This window comes from Fusarium musae, chromosome 3 (assembly GCF_019915245.1).
Source record: "Fusarium musae strain F31 chromosome 3, whole genome shotgun sequence".
Taxonomy (NCBI): domain Eukaryota; kingdom Fungi; phylum Ascomycota; class Sordariomycetes; order Hypocreales; family Nectriaceae; genus Fusarium; species Fusarium musae.
Window position 1 is genome coordinate 1,472,197 of NC_058389.1, and position 20,257 is coordinate 1,492,453.

At 48.4% G+C, this 20,257-nt stretch overlaps 5 protein-coding genes across 5 annotated transcripts; 3 read left to right on the forward strand and 2 right to left on the reverse strand.

Moving 5' to 3' along the window:
- Positions 1 to 1,088: 1,088 nt before the first annotated feature.
- Positions 1,089 to 3,317, forward strand: J7337_003935 (uncharacterized protein; the record flags this gene model as incomplete). Its single annotated transcript, XM_044821641.1, has 1 exon — positions 1,089 to 3,317. The coding sequence occupies one exon, from the start codon at positions 1,089 to 1,091 to the stop codon at positions 3,315 to 3,317; it is 2,229 nt and encodes a 742-aa protein (XP_044682974.1).
- A 1,002-nt stretch (positions 3,318 to 4,319) lies between these two features.
- J7337_003936 (uncharacterized protein) lies at positions 4,320 to 6,009 on the reverse strand (the record flags this gene model as incomplete). Its single annotated transcript, XM_044821642.1, has 3 exons — positions 4,320 to 4,490; positions 4,538 to 5,835; positions 5,904 to 6,009. The coding sequence occupies 3 exons, from the start codon at positions 6,007 to 6,009 to the stop codon at positions 4,320 to 4,322; spliced, it is 1,575 nt and encodes a 524-aa protein (XP_044682975.1).
- A 2,818-nt stretch (positions 6,010 to 8,827) lies between these two features.
- Positions 8,828 to 10,377, forward strand: ERG6_1 (Delta(24)-sterol C-methyltransferase; the record flags this gene model as incomplete). The annotated part of the gene is made up of 4 exons (XM_044821643.1): positions 8,828 to 8,883; positions 8,941 to 9,994; positions 10,046 to 10,207; positions 10,261 to 10,377. The coding sequence occupies 4 exons, from the start codon at positions 8,828 to 8,830 to the stop codon at positions 10,375 to 10,377; spliced, it is 1,389 nt and encodes a 462-aa protein (XP_044682976.1).
- Positions 10,378 to 11,577: 1,200 nt separating this feature from the next.
- On the reverse strand, positions 11,578 to 13,073 carry J7337_003938 (uncharacterized protein; the record flags this gene model as incomplete). The annotated part of the gene is made up of 4 exons (XM_044821644.1): positions 11,578 to 11,747; positions 11,806 to 12,001; positions 12,054 to 12,356; positions 12,414 to 13,073. The coding sequence occupies 4 exons, from the start codon at positions 13,071 to 13,073 to the stop codon at positions 11,578 to 11,580; spliced, it is 1,329 nt and encodes a 442-aa protein (XP_044682977.1).
- Positions 13,074 to 18,238: 5,165 nt separating this feature from the next.
- Positions 18,239 to 18,978, forward strand: J7337_003939 (uncharacterized protein; the record flags this gene model as incomplete). The annotated part of the gene is made up of 2 exons (XM_044821645.1): positions 18,239 to 18,707; positions 18,773 to 18,978. 2 exons carry the CDS (start codon positions 18,239 to 18,241, stop codon positions 18,976 to 18,978), a joined length of 675 nt encoding a protein of 224 aa, XP_044682978.1.
- Positions 18,979 to 20,257: the final 1,279 nt, after the last annotated feature.

The window sequence follows — 20,257 nt, forward strand, 5'->3', positions numbered from 1 at the left end:
GGAGCAAGGGGCATTAAATGATCTGTGATTTCAGTTGGCATAAAATGTAATAAGCGGTGGATGTTTATTTATTTAATGATTCATTGAATGGAGAAAGGGGAATTGACTGTTCTAAGTATTACAATACTTGTAATTATAGGCGAGTTTCACGGGGGATTCTGCCGATGTCAGAGAGGCGCACATTTGTAAATAAACATTTGTGCAACCATCTTATCATATCTGATCTACCTAGACCGCCGCCAGGCACAGAGGTATGTTTCGTTATGGCAACAACCAGGCAGATTGCTCAATTACAAGACATATGAAACTCGAGTCTATAGCATGACATGTCCATTTATATGTCATGGAAAAGTAAACATGAGCATGATCAATTTCGAAGAGAGGTCAAAAAGCAAGACACTCACTCATCACTGACTGGAGCAGGGATCGTCCCATCCTGACCATGTCCTTCGCCTTGCCTTGTCTTGAATGAATGACCACGATCCGTTCATCCCGCTAGTTTCTGGTAGGTATTGCATGTAATTATTATCCCTAGCATTTCTCGTCTATTTTCGTGTGTTTGTGCTTCTGTTTTCTCGGCGCTCTCCCTTTCGCCTCTCTTTTCTCCTTGACTCATTCATTACTCCTGATATCATCCGTGAAGGCCTACCTACCTATGTCGTGACCCAATGGGCGGTGATTGTTATCTCGTCTATACCCGTCGTGAACAACTCAATTGGACACTCCTTGTCTCCTGCAGAAAAGAAAGGCATCCCCCGCTTCGAATCGTCAAGCCACTTCATCTATCCAACACTCACTCGACCCCACCGCCTCGTGTCTCTCATCATCGAAACTGTTTGTTTACTTTTGGATGTGGTCACCTCGACATTGAGATTGGACCCCAAATTAGCCAGAAACCACTAGCGTTTTAGTGATCATCGCACTGGAGCATTGGCATTACAGGGCGTCGCCCACTGAAGTCCCTTTAACCTTTCCCGTTACCGCCTCTACCCACAGCCAATGAGAGCTCGCCGCTCCGTCCCGTTACCACTCATCTCAGCCTGAGCCAGCAAATAGAGGCTCTCCCGACAACCCAACTCGTGGACAGAATGCGCACTCTAAACACCATCAACTCGTCATCTTCTCGCCCTACATCTCCTGGCCTTTCAGTCTCTCAGCCTCATATCCGCCGCTCCGCTTCCTCCGCCGGAAACAACAAATTAGTCACCTCTTCTAAACCTCTCCCCAAGACCCGATCCAAGACCCCTACTCCGGGTCAGGCACAAGTCCAGACTAAGGCTCAGGCTCGTCCCCGATTCTCTTCTGCTGGCACCACTATCTCCTCCAGCGCTCGCACAACGCCGTCCCTTGGCTTTCACGACACAAAACAACAACATGTTCTTTCAGTAACCGCTACAATTCCCTCGACCCGTTCTACCTCGTCGAGTTCCGCTCCTCCTACCTTAAAAATGGCCCCGAGCCCAAGCGACACAAGGCACAGGCCCCCGCAGCTCAGTGCTGCAGCAGCAAAAACAGTCGGACGAACGCCTCTGACGCCCAAGATTGCCTCGACAGCAAAAGGCCCATTATTAGGCGCACCTCCTTTGGTTCGACGATCAACTCAGGGGTTGAGCTCAGCCACGACTGGGCGCGACGATGCTGTGACCCCCCGTTCTGGCAGTCGACAAGGCCGCAATAATAGCAACAGTTCGACACCCAATGGAACACCAAATTTAGACCGAGATGGATGGGATCCTCGAGCGTCTTTAGGCTCCTCAGGAAGGCAATCACTGTCACGAGCTGAGTCTCCTGCAGACCCGGACGCCAAATTCTTTCGTGCCAGCGACGCTCCAACTTTAACACAAGCAGCCGGTCGTCCCTCGTTAGGCTCACAAAAGCCTGCATCCTACTTCCATGCCAGTAAAGCCAATGCTGAATATAAAAAGCCGACCAGTCCTCCCGTCTCTGCACCATTTACACCAGCACTCAGTACCGCACCCGAACCTTCATCATCAAAGTTCTTTTATGCCAATGGCGCGGACCTGGAGCTTAAGCCCTCTTCAGCGAATTCATCCACGATAAGGCTCCAGGCTAAACGCCCAAGCACCAGCAGTTCATCAAACGAACAATCAAATCACGCACTACCTCCAAGGCCACATTCTCCTATCAAGATCGCTCAACCTACACCTTCTATACTTAAAAATACTGGTGCGCCTGGTCTCGGGAACAGACCGCAAGTAGCGTCACCGCCTCAGATAGCTTCTCCACTAGCACCCCCGGCGTCTATCACCTCTTCCAAGAGACGAGTCAGCATTGATGCAGCACCAAAAAAGCAGAGAGGCCATGCAAGAGCTGGCAGTGTTCCCAATTTTGATCACTCTCACTCACCTAGGTTGCCTATGTCACCGGCCCGACGACCCTTTGAATATGGCTCACCCCCTTCAAGCCCTGGCTCAGCTCAGCCAGCTTTGACAATGGCTTCGATTCTTCAAGTCGCCGAAGATCTCGACGATGAGGAGGCAGAGGAAGAAGGAGAAACGAAGAAAGAAGACGGATCCCAGCCCGACCTGCAGAGTCCTACCAAGTCCAGCCATGAGCCTGTGAACGAACTGGTCGCCAATGCTCGCAGAGAACGAAAGGTGCAGGATCTGGAAATCACCAACGCCTCCCTTGAGGCCATCAATCGGACACTGGAAAGGCAACTACGGAAACAGCAGGCTGAGATACGCAGGTATCGACGACTTTCAAGATCAGGCCGTCTCTCTGCTGTTGCTTCAGCGGCTTCTAGTCGAGTGACCTCTGCAGCACTCACAGATGCACCAATTAGTCTTTCAGACCTGAGCGAGGAGGACAACTCGGAACCTCCCTCAGACGAGGAACACGACTCACTTGACGAATCAGATTTGTCGATGACTGACTCAGTCTCGGCCTCTGACCCCCTTGATCCCACTGACGAGAAAGCGATCGAAAAGACCATGTCCCGGCGGAAGCGAGATGAAGATCGTCTGCAGCTCGATTTGACCAAGCACCGGGAGTTGCTGGTCGATAGTCAGAAGATCAACCAAAGTATCAAACGATGCCTGAACTGGACTGAGGTTCTTATCAAAGAGGGCCAAAAGGCACTCGAGTACAAGGTCCGTGTCACCGATGTTGAATTTGGCGGCCATATACTCGCTCCTGCGATCGGGGACGAAGACGAAGATGAAGACGATACGTTGGCTAGCGTTGACGATCTCGAAACTGATCCTGGAAGTGCGGCACTCGAGGCTCCTCCGCCTTGGGAGAAGGGCTCCCAGGATCGTGATAGTGGCATCGAATTGCAACCAGACAGCAACTAATCTCAGTTATCGTAAGATGACACACTTTCTCAATAATCGACACATCTCAAAGGCGACCAGGACGTCGTAACACATACAACTCACCATACCAAAATTTTCATCTCCTTCTTTTCGTCTTTACACACCAGGCAAGCCTCGGGGCATCACAACAAAATACCATCATCAGATCTACGAAGTCAATGGAAATAGTATGAATGCATACAAGGCGTTGGGCAAGCAAGCGATCATCTTTGTGTCCCTTTTGTTTCTTTCGACAGCGTTTTGCTTCCCAGCGGCTACGATGCACCATCGATTCCACCTCTCAAACGATCTTCTCTCTCCCACAGGGAGCACCACCAATACTCAGCCTGGACAATCGTTACACACACATACGCCCTTCGGAGATTTGGGCCTTTTTGGTTTTTCATTTGTCGCCAAGATTTGTGCTTTTTCTTTTTCGTTTGCTTTTGGATATATACTATGTACAACAGATACCCCGGAAGAAGTTTCCACGCCAACCTGGCGAGTCAACAAGATGGAATCATTGGAGGAAATTGCAGAAAAGAGAACCTGACCCTGGAATTGCTTCTCAAGCTTCCCGCGGCATGGTTGCCTCAAGTTCCAAGAACGGATGCGATAGGGAAAATTAGATAGTTACCAAAAATAGGAAATGGATATAGGATGTCAGGAGTTGAAACTCCAAACTTCAACTCAACTTCATGATCTTTGCCTCTATTGTCTGATCCGCGCACTTGGATAATCAACGTTATGAGAAGTACCAAACAAACGCCGTCAAAATTCATAAAGGGGGGGGAATAGTGTCATGAAAATTATATCTAAATCAATGCCAGTCATCCTCGATCTATAACATCCACCAGTTCAGCATGCAAGCCACCAAGCCCAGTCCATCAAGGTGATATCCGCCATCATTTTCAGGATCCTCAAACAAGCAGGTCTTTTTCAACCTTTCTGTGTAGTCTTTTCTCTACCCTCTGCCAACGCCCCAGGAAACATCGTCCCTGCTCAGGGTGTCGTAGCGTGCTCCTTGTCTTTGGGTTCCTTGTCCTTGCTGTGGAAAGACTTGCGGTCCTTCTTCTTCTTGTGGTCTTCCTCCTTGTCCTTCTTCATCGCGGCCTCGGCAACGAGCTGCTCGAAGACGAGATAGTCGCCCTCCTCTTCAGGAGATCGCTCAGCCTAGTTAAGGTTAGTGTGATTCCGACAAAACAGGACTTGAAACATACCCGGATAAAGACATCACCAATCAGAACAAGAGCTTGTGCGCGCTCGAGTCGCTTGTTGAGGTGGACCTTCTTGTCGTTCAGAATGCTGTCGCAGACCTCACGCAGAACGCTCTGGATCTCAAACTTGCTTCCCCTCCATGCAGCGGTGAGAATCTTGCCAGTCACACGTCTCTCGTACTCAGCACGCTTCTCATCAGTCCAGTCCTCGCCACCCTTCTCCTCCATCTTAGCCATATCCTCCATGGTCTGTTGAGCGTCAATAGCGCTGCTGATGGTGTTCCAGGTCTCCTTGACAAGTGTGCCCTTGTCACGGAGTCTGCTGAAGAAACCACCGATGCCAAAGAACTTCTGGCTGCGGAGTAAGCTCGAGGCCTTGGAGACATAGGTTTGACCGATAGCGTGCAGGATATCGATTCCGAAAGACTCCATCTTCAGGTTCTCAACCTCGAGACGCATCTTCTCCTGGAATGCTTTGGTCACGTCAGGGCCCTTGTCTGTCTCTGTCCACACGCTAAGTCTGTCAAGGAGCTTCCGAGCGAGAGTGTCGACACGCTCTTGGCGAATCTTTGCGCGCTCCTTCTCGTATGCTGCCAGCTGCTCTCGCTGCTCCTTGGTCAGGCCACCCTTCTTCTTCTCCTTGTGCTTGAGCTCCTCCTCTGTCAATTCGCCCTTGTTCGCCTCTGCATCGAGGAGGTCCTCGTGAGACTTGTCCATTAGTGCGGGTCGAAGAGGGATCTGGGTTCGGCTGCGTGAGCTCGACGAGGGAGCAGGTGATGTGGCATCGGTTCGCTGAGGGGTATCGGCGGAGAGGCCAGCGGCGGGCGCAGCAGGTGAAGCGGGCTTGGTCTCCTTGTCGTCGTGGACAGAAGCGGCAGCATAAGGCGGCGGTGGGGGGCCTGCTTGGTGCTCTGCAGCGGCAGCAGCCTTTTCCTCTGCCTTCTGTTCTTGCTCCTTGAGGCTCTCCTTCTTGGCATCTTCAGTGCCAGGGAAATCCTCCTCGGCCTGCGCGGCAGCAGCGGCTTCAGCAGCGGCAGCTTCTTCCTCCTCCTGCATCGTGATGTCCATGGTAGCCGTGAGATCCTTCATAAGGCTAATCTCGCCGATCCAGTCCACGAAGGCCTCGCCTCCAAAGATGGAGCTGAAGAACTCAGCTGGGTCGGCGAAACCCTCCTGCGGTCTCGCAGAGTCCTTTCCAAACTTATCGTAGGCTGCGCGTAGATCGGAATCGGAAAGAACTTGATAGGCCTCACCGATGGCCTGGAACTTTTCGTGGGCGGTAGGGTCATTAGGATTCTTATCTGCATGTGACAGAAGTTTAGTTCTCCGAAATGCTACGAAGCGGTAGAAGTGAGGAATAAGAGCGAACCTGGGTGGTGGACAATAGCCATCTTGCGATAAGCCTTCTTGATCTCCAGCTCGGTGGCTGTGGGCTGGACACCCAGCGTGTCGTAATAGGCGGTATCGACGACCATGATGGAGGATGGTTATGTGTACTTTCTGCTTGATGTTTCCAGGTTCCAGGTACGCAATCTAGGGTAGAGGTGGTGGGTAGAAAATATGAATGGTTGAGGTTAGTGTAGTATAGTAGATATCGACTACTAAGAGAGAGTATGGGAGGAAGAAAAAACGGTCGAAAGCAAGAAAATGGAAATGTTGATGATGGCGTCGGATTGCCTAAATGAACTAAGTTAAGGTGCCTGCCAGCCCACCCTAAGCTTGGCTAGATTACCTTGGCGGAAATTTCCTGGCATTGCCTCCAATTCAATGGAAGATTAACGTAACGTCTTCTACAGCGCCTCTATATTTACGCAAGCTCCCGCCCATGCCATACCCTGCCCTGCCCTGCCACTGCGTGAGGTAAGAAACTTTCCTTTCGGGCTTCGTACCCAAGCCCAACGTATAGCACTAACAGCCCGAGTCCAGCACCAGCCTTTTCTTGCCCAGAGAGAGGGGTCTCATGAGGTAGAGACTCGAGAGAGTGGAGGTGGAGCTAGGTTGATCAGAGAGCCTACGTAATGGTGGGGCTATGCTGGGATAGGTACTGTAGGCACATGAAAAACGGCTGTATCGAGCTCAGCTGTGAGAAAACGCAGACAGGCTACCAGGCTGCTAAAGAGAGTACTGTGATAACTATCAGCCGCTTAAAACTCTATAATTGATTTCCATAACTAAGGTATTATTATAAGCCGTTACTAGTGCCCTTCACCTTCTCCTTCTATTCATTCATGAGCGCTTGCCACTGCTTGCCTCTCTTGTAACAGTTCCAAAGTGCCTCTTCAATGCCAGAGATTTCCGTATACCCTCGAACTTTCAGAGCATACGGCAACTTGGTCACATCCAGCAGAAGATTGATTTTTTGTAAGAGTGGAAACCGAGAGAGAATGCCCAGCTTGACTCGGTCTCCAGTCGTTTCCAGCCTGGACTCTTCCCATTATGCAGGTCTCCATGTCGAGCAACAGCTGCTGAATGCAAAATAAATATGAGACTTAGAAGAGGATTCCAAAATAAACTCAGTAAAGACTCTCCCAAATTTAGACTAAATTGCCTAAGCCTTTTCATCACTTACCATAAAGATCTCAGGTTTGCTCGCCTCCCTTGCTTAGGTAGGTACCTACCAACTTCGCCCACGCTGGTCTCATGCATGATTCATATGGACTTGAAGGTCATTATGTCCGGTTCCTCACTCATGTATCTTGTGGCTTATTGAAAGCTCCAGAGGCCTCTAATACCATGCACTTGCGTGGACATTGTTCTCAGAATACAGCATGAGCACAATCCAGATCTGGAACTTCCAAAAATTATCAACTTCAAGACCAAGCCTCGAACCTTTCTCATAGTTTTCCTGCCGAAGCGATACAGGCCCGGTATCCTTTAGTTCGAGATGCCATGACAGGACACAATTTCCGAGCTGTACGGGCTGTATCCCCATCAATGATCGATAGAGGTTTCCTGGCACCCAGGGCACTCGGAGGACAAGAGACCTTGCCATGACTTGTGTTGAGCTTGAAACAACAACAACAACAACTTAGTTTGAGGATTCTTGGGCATGCCATGCGCCATCTTTATCAACTAAGTAGCTCAGACCAGTGAGCACCGCATGTCGTTGCGAACCGGGGGGGTGTAAGGTTCAGCTGATGGCGCCTCAGACCTGGTATACAGTATCAGATTAGGATAATAGCAGAGAGTAGGCCGTCAAGGCTAAGGATTTTCCTCCACTGTGAGTATCGCATTGTACTGGTCCAAGACTGCTGTCACTCCTAGCAGCGTTGGATAAATCCGGCTGGGCGGTCAGGAGGCCCGGATCGTCTACATGCATAAGGGTCCATGGGCTGACCGAGCCGCTGGTGATCACAGATCTAGAACACATTGGACTTGGTGACTTTGGACAGGAGTCAAGACCAGCAATTCTATGATCTGTAAACAGCTTGTGAGGGTCGTTGAATACAGAGACACAGGCGATCATGAGGCCAGAGTTTTGTGTAATGCTGGATAACTACATCCACATATTGAGAGAAATAACGAGAGGTCAAGTGTACCCTAGAAGTTATGTTTCACAGTCTCGGACATTGTCTGGGCCAAACCTGGGGTAAGGCCAGCTCGCTTGAATGTTTTGTCTCATCATTCGGCCTCAACAGTGAACACACACCACTACGGCGTCCGGACCGGCATTTGAATTGCTGTTCGGGGCGGTATTGTAACCGGAGTTCCGGCTGATGGACAGGCTGCGAGATCCGATCAACTGTAACCAACCTCCGGATGCTACCCAGTTGTTGCATAAGCGTGCAGATCAATCAGCGACGGTGCTGTAGCTGGAGGCCTGAAATTGGATTAATGACTTGCAGTGTGACAAAAGTCTAATCAATCACATCCAGGAACCAAGTAACTAACCAACCAGTGATCGAATCCGAATACGACAGTTAATGCATGTAACGCGGCGCTTATGCCCCTATCGGTCGGCAGCACCCACCCTACCAGATGAGAAATTGAGCTCTGTCTGTGCATAATTTGTGGATTTATCCGGAGCGGAGGTCAACCAGTCTTATTTTGCTTCTCCCATCTGTCCTCTCTCTCGCCTTTCCTCTCTCCAAGCATCTCGTGGTGAAAACATACACCAAAGACGTTTCCGGGACCTGGTTGCAACTTAATTGATATATAACATTTGCTCCCTCCCGTTTCTCTGACCTTGTACGTCTGTATCAAGACGTGCACTGCTCAGTTCAAGCTCTCGCGCGCTTCACTTTCTACTCCTACATTCTCCTTCTCCTTCCCCCTCACGCTACCACCGCCAAGATGGGTTACCTCTACTACCTCTTCCACCCTTACCAGCTTCGATCGATCATTCAATGGTAAGCTTGTATCCTCTCGGCCCTCTTACCAACCGAAAATGTCTAACAATGCTCCAGGAAGGTCTGGCATGATCCTGTCCACCAGCGCGATCCCAGCACAGAGTCCCCAGAGCTAAAGGAATGCTTTCGTTACCTCGATATGACAAGTCGCAGTTTTGCGGCTGTCATTCAAGAACTTAACCACGAACTCCTCGTCCCCATCACTCTCTTCTACCTCTGCCTCCGTGGCCTAGACACCATCGAGGATGACATGACCATCCCCCTGGAAAAGAAGGTTCCCCTCCTTCGAAACTTCCACATCACCATGGAAGAAGATGGTTGGCAATTCCATGAGAGTCAGGAGAAGGATAAGGAGCTGCTGGAGCACTTCGACGTGGTCGTTACAGAGCTCAAGAAGATCAAGGCACCCTACTACCATATCATCAATGACGTGACTCGCAAGATGGGCAATGGCATGGCCGACTATGCCCAGAACGAGGAGATGATCAAGAACGGTGTGCAGACTATTGAGGAGTACGAGCTGTATTGCCATTACGTCGCTGGTCTCGTTGGCGAAGGCCTAACACGTCTGTTTGTTGAGTCCGAGTTGGCTAATCCTAAGCTTGCTGAGCGTCCTTCTCTTACCGAGTCAATGGCTCAATTCCTCCAGAAGACCAACATCATTCGAGATATCCATGAAGATTGGCAAGATGGCCGAAGATGGTATCCCAAGGAGATCTGGAGCCAGCACGTCGACAAGTGGGAAGATATGTTCGACCCCAGCCAGCAAACGAAGGCCCTGGAGTGTGTTTCAGCGATGGTTCTCGATGCGCTAAAGCACAGTGAGGAATGTCTGTTCTACATGGCGGGCATCAAGGACCAGAGTGTTTTCAACTTTGTTGCTATTCCTCAAGGCATGGCCATTGCGACATTGGAGCTTGTCTTCCGCAACCCTGATGTCCTCAAGAGGAACGTCAAGATCACAAAGGGCGATGCCTGCAAGATCATGTTCGAGTGCACACAAAATCTCTACACAGTATGTGAGGTCTTCAAGCGATATGCTCGACAAATCGCCAAGAAGAACGACCCTCGTGACCCTAACTTCCTTGCCATCAGTGCTCAATGTGCAAAGGTATGTCTTCCTCTCTAACATCTCTGATTTCGGTTCGCTAATGATTTCCAGATTGAGCAATTCATCGAGACTCTTTTCCCCAAGCAGGACCCCAAGAAGCTCGCTGTGACTCAGGCCCAAGTCCAAAACAAGGAGCCGACTATGGACGGAGGCGAGACTCTTGTTCTCTTCGGCGTTGTCATTGCAGCTCTGGTCTGCATTTCTGGTCTTATGGTACGCCAGCCCCATACTCTCAAGGCCGCAGTCAACTAACATCCGATCCACAGATTGGTACCGCTTGGATCTTTGGAGCCAGATTCGATACTATCTTCAGGGAAGCCAGTGTTTTCCTACCAGGTGGCGAAAAGGCTACTCCCATGATTACGGGTCACGAAGAATTGTAATATTATGCGCGCCGATTTGTTTTGCTTTGTTCACGGCACGAACCTTTTTAACGATATCCTAACGTACATACCACATTTAGCAATGGTCCTCATATGACAGGACCTGCTCGGCGGCATATTGCTGGGCTTTATACTCTTGTTAATACTACCTGCAGCGGCGCGATGAAGCGCGCGTTGCAGTTCAAGTTTCGTCCCCCGTTCACCCACTGGTGATGTCTCTGATCTTGATACCCAACTACAACTCCTGCACGGATGTCAAATTGCAATCGAGTCCTTCCATGACTATGATTGTGCCGAAGAAGTGCGAAAATTAAATATCTCTTGCTCTTGGTTTCCGCCTCACAGCGATGTCACGCCACAAGTCTATCTCGACATGTTTGAGGATGATAGACTGGTGGCGGCGGGCAAACATTTCATTCAGCCTTGTAGACATTAATTCATCTCGGATTCGACCCGTGTTTGGCGATTCTTGCTCCTTTTGGACGTGCTATTACTAGTAAGGCATGAAATGTGTCTGGGCAAGGTTTCACCTTTGATGCTGTTGGTGCGACATGCTGTTACACTACCGGCGGGACACGTCTTAGCCGATCTTTCATCAACGGACGTGCCCATCATCCAGGGGTTTTGGTTACATCGCCCTGCTCTTTTTGAGCCGTCAAGATGCAGGCCAAAAAGATGATGGCAGAGCCTTTGGCTTTTGATCTCGAGAGAACATTGGGATAAATTTAGAATTTAATGAACTAAATTATGGTCAACTCCCTCGTTCTCCAACTTCGCAGATTCTTGTCTTAGTTGTTACCGGCATCAATTTGTGGTATCAAGTCTGCTGATAACCCGAGCATCATGAGTCGCTTTTCACATACTGGCTCTTGATTTAGTAAGAGGCGCTCGTCAAACTTGTCACTTTATGCACTGACGAGAAACAAATGGTAGTCTAGAAGGTCTATTGCCGTTACGTACCATCTATAGTAACAAACACGCTCGGTTAGGCTATTTCCAAGCCTCAAAAACTCCTGATACACATGACTTGAGATGATTCATAAATGACACCCTAAATTATATCCCATACATACACGAGGCATAAATGGTTCAGGTTTGTACAAGTGGCCAATTATCCTGAAATATTTTGTGGTATAAGAAAAATTCCGCTTTCCCTTGTCCCTGGGTTCCCTGATTGATGCTGCTGCTGCGTTGCTGCTTCTATTGGTTGCCGTTGTTGGCAATGTTGCTGGTAGTGCCCTGGACGTTGTTCTTGACCTTGGCACCGGTCGATCCAGCGAGGCTCTTGATGAGGCTGGCGACCTGGGCAGGGCCGTCGAGCTGCTGGAAGCCCATGAGGTAGGCGGCGAGACCGGCAACGTGAGGAGAGGCTGTGAAACATGTTAGTTTTGAGACTTGACTTGATAGTGGTGGGGAAGGAAGACATACCCATGCTGGTGCCACTGAGGGTAGCGGTGTCAGTGTTTGACTTGATACCGACACTGAGGACGTTGACACCGGGAGCATAGACGTCGACCTCGGGACCAAAGTTGGAGAAATCAGCACGCTCATCGGTGGTGGCGTCAATAGCACCAACGGTGATAGCGTTGGGAGCAGAGCCAGGAGAAGTGAGGGCAGTTTCACGCTATAAAGAAGTCAGTTAGGTCACAAATCATGACGGATAGTTGATCACTTACGTTCTCGTTACCGGCGGCAACAACAGGGACAACGCCAGCCTTGAAGAGAGCCTCGATAGCGCGGTTGATGGCTTGAGAGAAGTCACCACCAAGAGACATGTTCATAACAGCCTTGCCAACACGGTTCTTCTTCTTGGCGTCGTCAATAACAAACTGCATGCCCTGGAGGACACCAGAGTTGCTGCCACCGCCTGAGGCATCGAGGACCTTGACGGCAACAAGGTCAACCTTCTTAGCAACGCCGAAGGTAGCACCACCAATAGTACCAGCGACGTGGCTGCCGTGACCGTTCTCATCGTCATCCTATATCCAGTTAGCACCATCTCTTTTCTAAGTGTTCACGACTCTTGGGTTACTTACAACATTGTTAATGAAGTTAGCTCCGAAAGTGGCACGGCCCTCGAACTCGCTGTGATCAACCTTGATACCAGTGTCGACAACATAGGCAGTGATGCCCTCACCAGCGGAGTCGTCGAAAACATAGGTGTCCTGGTTGACCTGGGCGTGAGAGAGACGGTCAAGTCCAGGAGGGGCATTAACTTGAGCAATAGCAGCATTAAGTTGAACTTTCTGGTCGGCCTCGATATATGCAACCTCATCAGAGTTGTAAAGGTCCTGAACCATAAGATCATCGGCGTCGAGAGACATGGCACGCCACTTGTTCATGCGGAATGACTGAATTGAAGTAGACATGGCCTTGCCGATTGAGCTTCGCTTGTTGAGGTTTCGCTTCTTGATAGCGGCAGCAAAGGAAGCCTCCTTGGCACTGATCGCATCGTCGTCAAAGGTATCATTGTACACAACGATATATCGATTAGCGATGATGTTTTGAGCATCGGGGTTCTTGAGCATAGGTCGAAGGAAAGCGCTAATTCCCATCTTCTTATCGGCTTCGTTTCCAAGGCCACCTCCGATACTGTCGGCCATATCACCCATAGTCTCGGCAACATCGATAGGGGCAGCGGCAGCAAAGGGTGCGGCAACGAGCAGGGAAGCGAGGAAAGTTCTTAGGAGAGCCATTTTGATAGATTTATCGTTCGTTTTGTGGTTTAATTGTAAAAATATGTTGTTGAAGTGAGAGGTAGTGAAGTGGTTCCAGCCGTTTCACTCAGTTGGCAACTCGATCGTATAAATCGAATGTCGAAAGATAACGAAGGCAAGCTTTGAGTCGGAAACAAAGCAGTAAAAGAGTGCTATTAGAGGAGTTGTGCGATCAACGCTCCTCTCTTGTTGTTGAATAAGGATCGGTCGTGTTAGTTCGCAAGTTCGCGATACACTGTTCAGTATAACAATGAAAGGATGGTGATTAACAAGCTAAATGGGACTGTCTAGCAGCACAAAGGGGGAAAGGAAATCAAGGGAAAGGAAGAATGAGAAAATAACGAAAGAGTCAAAAGAGACGTCTTCCAACAATGAATAACCCGAACAATAGAATGAGAATGGCCGTCCAGCAGCTGACAATGGGTGGGAGATGTGGGTTTAATAGGAGAGCATCGAACAATAGAATATCGACCTCTGACTGGTGGCTTCAACAGGTTCAGATCAAGCTTCGCTGCTTCAGGAGGGAGCCGCAAGATCCATGGCGGGGATGAGGCGCTAGGGGCCGTGGATCCAGGGCTTCGGCGTCAGGGACAAGGGCCTGGAGGTGTTGTTTAGTTTAGTGCGATGAAGCCTGTACGACTATAGTCGCCAAGTCAAACGCCTGGGCCTCACTCCAAGAACCCCTTGGAACCGTCAAGATTTTCTGTTTTCGGTGGGGATTTTAATGCTTATGCTTGCTCAGCCAGCTCGTTAACTTGAATCACTATAGTCAGCTCTGCCACAAGAGCTGGGGATGCGAAAATCTGGCACACTTGCGGTGGCATCGAATCGACGACGAAACCATAATTGCTTTGAAGCAGTTATAATAGCGTATGTAACTGTAAGGGCATCTGATCGACTGTCATCACTGATTGGTGTATTCAAAATTGGCGTTTGATTACTGTTTCTCGAGAGCAACAATCTTGGCCGCAATAACAGCACGTCCCTTGTTCTTTTCCGCAATGCGTTGGGCGAGAAGAACCGTTGTCGTTGCCCACAACCCGCAGGCCCAGTGAAGTACCGCCAATGATATGCAGTAAATGCCGCCTGATCACGGTAAGTCAAAGAGCTGGCGCGTCACATGTAGGACAGTAGTTGCACTTGTTTACCTAGCTAACGGCCAGTGCTTCGAGTGCTGGTAGCGGCACGATTAGCTCATCACTATCCGTAATCTTGTTGCCTTTAAGCAAGGGGCAGGGAAATCCGAAAATCCAAAAGCCTCCGTCCAGGGCGTATGCGAGGATGATCATGGCCGACTCCTGCCATCAGCTAAACATTAGTCTTTTGCATCACATCCCCAGACTGTCAAGTATCTTGAGATGAGTTTTGCCGGCCAGGCCAAGACCGAACTAAGGACGATACCCATAAACAATGCATGTTGGCAATATCACGGCGGTTTTGTTGCTCAGCTGAGAAAGCGTGATAATGCAGTACGATTGGCGGCTAGTACTGAATCTCAATGTTACATCAGCACGGAAGATCCACTCACTGGAAACCAGCCAAGCTCTTCCAAGAATCGGCGCTTGACGACCCCTGTGCTACCCCTGTCAATCCCAAGTTTGAAACAAGTGACGCTAGGCTTTGGCGTCTGGACCTGCCAGGCACAAGTCGCTTTGGTTGGCTGCTGAAGTCTCTTCCCACGCGGCGTCTTATAACCAAACGGCTCTGATTCGAAGCGCCGTGTTAGCAAACGCCAGATGTCTCTGAATTCGAAGTGATACGTGTGCAAATAGTCTTTGTTTTGTTTTGTCTGTCGTATGTCGGAGAAAAAGTTTGCATTTTGTTCTAGTGCGCCCCCTTTGCAAGATCTTCTCCATGGCTCAGTGTCGCAAATATACAGAGCCAAGGGGTTGTTTTGGCAATCCTGAAGGGGCTCTAACGGCCGAGTTCAACGGACGACGAGTATCGTGGGGGGTGCTAACCCCGGGCTGTCGGGGATATAATAGGTAGGGCGCCATGCAGGTCACGGGCCAAGCGTGTCTCGGAGACAACCAGGGAGCAAGGTGCTGTATCGAATTCTGGTGTGGCTCAGCAGGTGAAGGCCAGCGAAATGACCAAAGGGAATGCTTTAGCAGATTTGGGACCGATCAAAGAAGTCGACCTTCTCGAACAAGGCAAGCAGCTAAGGGCGATTCACCTGATATGTGTCATCCATCATAGATTGATATTTTGATTGGGACGATACTAGATGAGACCAGGATTAGCACGGTTGAAACACAACCAACAAGCGACGACCTCGGTAGAAATCTTTAGCTGTGGAATCACTGCCTGCCGCCTGCATCGTCTGAGTTTGGGAATAGTTTCTTTTCTTCACATGCTTGAATGAAATGACAATGATTCAGAATGCAATGCCCTTGAAGCGGTTGCTCATGACTAATAGCACAAGGGATCACTGAAGGAAAGGAGCGCGCTTACAGAAGAACCCTCCCTGCCAAGCGACCTATCAAAGGCTATTTTCCGGGTCTCTCTAAACAACAAGTCAACAACTGACAAAATATGTTTAACGTTACCTCACTTTTTGTTAACACAAAACACAAAGACACACCAAAACCGATGATCGTCTTTTCGAATCGGGCCTTGCCATGTTTTGAGCTGACCAAGTTCTGAAACTCGCAGAATCGCATCCATGGAGTCTAGATCGTGGCGAGACGGACTTGACACACAGACATCCTTGCCATATACCATTCATTGTCCACTAGCAGCCCAGTCATTCTACCGGGAAAACTGCCATATGTACGACACTGCGGAAAAGCGGCAACTGATCTATGTACCGCGGAGAGGCTCTTGCTCAAGTCTGGTTGATCTCCACTGTCAATCATGGCTTCTTGTCATCTGGACGATGATATGTCATTCTTGGCCTCCACATCACACGGCCCAAGCCGGAGATTGAATGCCACGACTACCTTCCATATTCTACACGCATGAGTATACACCGCCTTCTATGGTTTCATAAGTCATCAGCTATTGAGTTGAAACCCCATGTGACTGTCTGTTTTATGTCGCCAAGGCTATATCAAATTTTCGAAACCGTATTTCGAGACTTCGAAAATGAAGTCCAAGGCAAGTCAAGGCTGCTAGGCACACATATGGAAGGTCAAAGTTGACCCCAGAACTACCAAGACTGATAGTTGGTAACCTATGTTTTTCTGTCCGTTGCCAAAGCCGCATTGGCACCTGTATTATTCTCTTAGCTGTTGATATTGTTGCAGTCCGCGCTTAATGCGAATCTTTATGATTCCTACAAGGTCTCCATTAACTCAATCTCCCGTTTAACCATAAAGATATTCCCTTGAGACTTGAATTTATCCTTCTAAACATCTCTTTAACCATAAGTAGGTTCAGAAGCATCGTTTCGTTGTTTGACACACGAAGTTTTAGCCATTTCCTAAACGAACCCCTTTTCGGGATTAACATGCTTCTAATCATTCTTCAGTGTCTCTCTTCTGTATGATCGACACAGCATCCAATGCAATAGCCAAAAACATGCACGTCATCCGTTGCGCCCACTATCCCGATGGCCATTTTGTTCCTGATTTATCCACCAATATCATAACATGGCTCCATTTGAAGCATCTCTTGGACTGTTCAGCCTTGCCCTTGGGTTATTATGACAAATGAAATCTGACATATCTTCTGTTCCAACTATCCCCAGACGTCCAGGGCTCGAGGTTTTCAATGTGGAATTGTAAAGGACGAGCTGTCGCCACAGCGTTTGTGCTCATTCTCCAGGTCAGCTAAACCAAATTGACCGTATTTGTTGAACGGTGATGGATAAAATTGGCCTCTTATTTCGTGAACCCGCAGTAAGCTATATGCTTGTGTTTCTTCTAGATACAATAGCTTATACCAGATGCCCTCAAGACTTGTTGCACTACAAAGTTCTTGGCAGCCTTCGCAGCAGCCTGCAAAGGATCGATGTAATGCGGGCTTGGCCCAAATCTGGCCCTTGGAGAACCCAGATGGTATTACTTATGGGATCGCAAGCCCTTTCTCAAGAACATATGAATCTTGATGTTCAAATAACATGTCAGGACTACAGTCAGAGTGTTATATCTCTTTCTGTGAGTCAGTTAGCGACAGTCTTCCACCTTATGGAAATGATATATCCTGTGAATAGTAAAATCTCTTAATCAAGGCTTTTGGGGTGCTCATGATGTTACTCTGTCACATAACTTCAGCAGGATCTACATTGACATATTTCTATGTATTTCAAAACTTGAATGATAGGTTGTAAAAGATAGCATAAGCCCTGAATCCAACGTGACTGGAGTCCTAAATTCGCTTTAAATGACTTTAGCAAACTAAGTCTTGCGAAATGAACTATCTTATTTCTATTGCTTTCTTCTCAAAGGTACAGAGTGTCCTGAAATTCGTAAAGCGAGGGGGGGATCAAGATCAGCCTGGCTGCCTTTTACTGCATCCACCAAAGCCGAGCCTACAGTTTGCGACTGTCATGAAGATTGAACAAATAGTTCTGTTCATCAAGCTCTATTTATCAAAGATTTTTCCAATGCTCTGGCTGTCAGTATTATCCATGTTTGTCCAATTGATACCCCCAGGTTTGTAAGGAAAAGGAAAAGTGTTGTGATCCATATGCTAGATTACGTTACAAAAGTTATGCAAGGTCCCTTTTCCTTTTTCCCTGTCTACCTTATATATCTAACTACAGAGTGACAACTATGGGAGACTATAACTATTCATTGATGGCTAGATGTTTCCGATACTCATATTCCCCGGCGACGTCAGCTGTCTGAGAAGTCCAATGAACTTTGATAAATTTAAGAACATATAGCTTTTCTATATATATATATATATACTTTCATCTGGTGACTCAACCTCTACTCTCTTCGAGTGACTCAAGAAACAGTATATCCCGAGTTCGGCATCGGTCAGTAACTTCTGACGCCGAGGAGCGGGGTTAACTTGGTAAACGCCTTCCCATGATTACAAGTTCCACATTGATTCCTCATCAGCATCAACGGATATAAATATCGGCCCCGGCCTGAGTCCGACTATCGAATTGTATAAAGCTCTGTCTTCTCCTTGATTTAAGTAGTTGTTCTGTCTTACAAAACTATCCGTGCAGTTGCCTATCAAACTCCAATATGCCTGACTACGCTTCTATCGAAACAACCTTGGCTTCTATAGCTGCAAGCTCTCAGACCATCGAGCTTCTTCGAGATCTTCACAAGCAAGCCCTCGACGAGCCTCCCTACGTCAGTACAGATGGACCTGCCTCTACCGCTCTTGACAAGTTTGTCGCGTTGGATCCTGATAAGTGTGCCTACGTGTATCTCCTTCTGCGATCCATGAAGGCACGTTTCGTTGTCGAAGCTGGAACATCATTTGGTGTCAGCACTATCTACCTAGCTCTGGCAGTTTCTCAGAATGCTGGCTTGCAGCCAGGCAAGGTCATTGCAACTGAGAATGAACCTACGAAGGCTGTCAAAGCTCGCAAGTACTGGAGCCAAGCTGGTGATGATATTGAGAAGTTTATTGAATTACGAGAGGGAGATTTGCGAGAGACGCTCAAGACGGGTCTACCAGAACAAGTGGATTTCCTCCTCCTAGATAGTGAGTTAGCCCCTATTGCGAGGAAAGCGTTCTTTTCTCGTCCAGTGTTACTAACCAAACTGCAGTTTGGACCCCTCTGGCTCTGCCTACACTCAAACTTGTCAAGCCGCGCATGAAGCCAGGTGCTACAGTAGTTGCTGATAACACTGAGGCAGCCAAGGCAGGCTATAAGGATTTGATGGCTTATTTAGAGGACAATACCAATGGCTTCAAGCTAACTACGCTTCCATACTCTGGCGGCCTTTTAGTTGCCGTGTATCTTGGAAACTAGGAGTCCCTTGACAGATCAAGAGAGGCATGATATCTCGGGATTATCCAATTTATAAGCGCGACAAAACTCAAGAATACCTGTTTTTGACGTGTAAGCCAAAAGGCTGTAGGAATCAGATGGTTGTCTATTGTAAATCGATCGACCTTCGATCGCTGATAGGATTGAAGCCGATAAATCTTTCAAGGAAATGAGACTTGTTTGATTCAATAAACATACTATTGAATTTCTTCTCATAAATCCAAAATATCTTTCGTTGATGCGCTCGAAGAAGTGCCCTTCTGTGAATCAAGAGGTGAGATAAGGATTCGGCATTTGCTTGGGAGCATCTGCAAATTGTTGCTATTTCTGACAAGGATCTTCATGCAGAAGAACATCATCGGCAGTTGAGGAAGATCATATATGCCAATATTCTTCGACAAGTCAGTATATAAGAAAAGAGTTACCTTCTTAAAAATGCACTGCCTCATGGTTACGAATACATGCCTAGCCAAAGTTGAATGACGACGCACGGTGATTGATATAGGGTATGCGATGATGATCAAAATTTGATGCTACATTGAATATGACACCATGATCGTAATTGACAAAAACACTTGGACAGTTTTATGATAAACGTAGGAGACTTCCGATTGGCTTTTTTTCAACTGTCTAATTGAAGATCTCATGCTTGTTGTTGCTCCTTAGAACATGGCACATCATAATACTGGATTGAATGGCGCCTGGAGACAATCAATTGTGTTCCAGACAAAAGACTCACTTCATCTGACGGCTCTGTCGAACAAAAAGCTGGCTCTTGGAATGAATCCTTGATAGCGTCACGACTAACGAATCGATAACGCATCAACAAGAGGAGAAACGGGAAATAAGCAAAGCAAAGCCGAGGAGATCGCGCCTGGCGCGGCGCTAGTAGATGAACAACTTTCAGGGTCTTGCAGGGGGTTGTTGTGGAAATCATGATGCGCTGGCTCGAGCGAGAGGCTATTCTGGACAGAAGAATCTGACCATTGGGTGGAGGTTGGATAGAGTTTGGAGATGCCTTGTGCCCAATGGCGTGATAAGTTGCTGATTCATTCGGCGTGTTATTACCTAGTTAGTAACCCAAGGCAGAGGCTGGGCTGAGGATTTGGGTGACACATTTGGTCAAAGTGAGGCGTTCAGCGGCTTGGGTGGGTTGGATGTGATCCATGTACATGGTTGATCGCCTGGGCTGCAGAGAGGAGAGTGGAGGTGCTAAGGTTTATCTACTGGCGCTGGAACCTGTTGCAGCCAGCCGTGATTT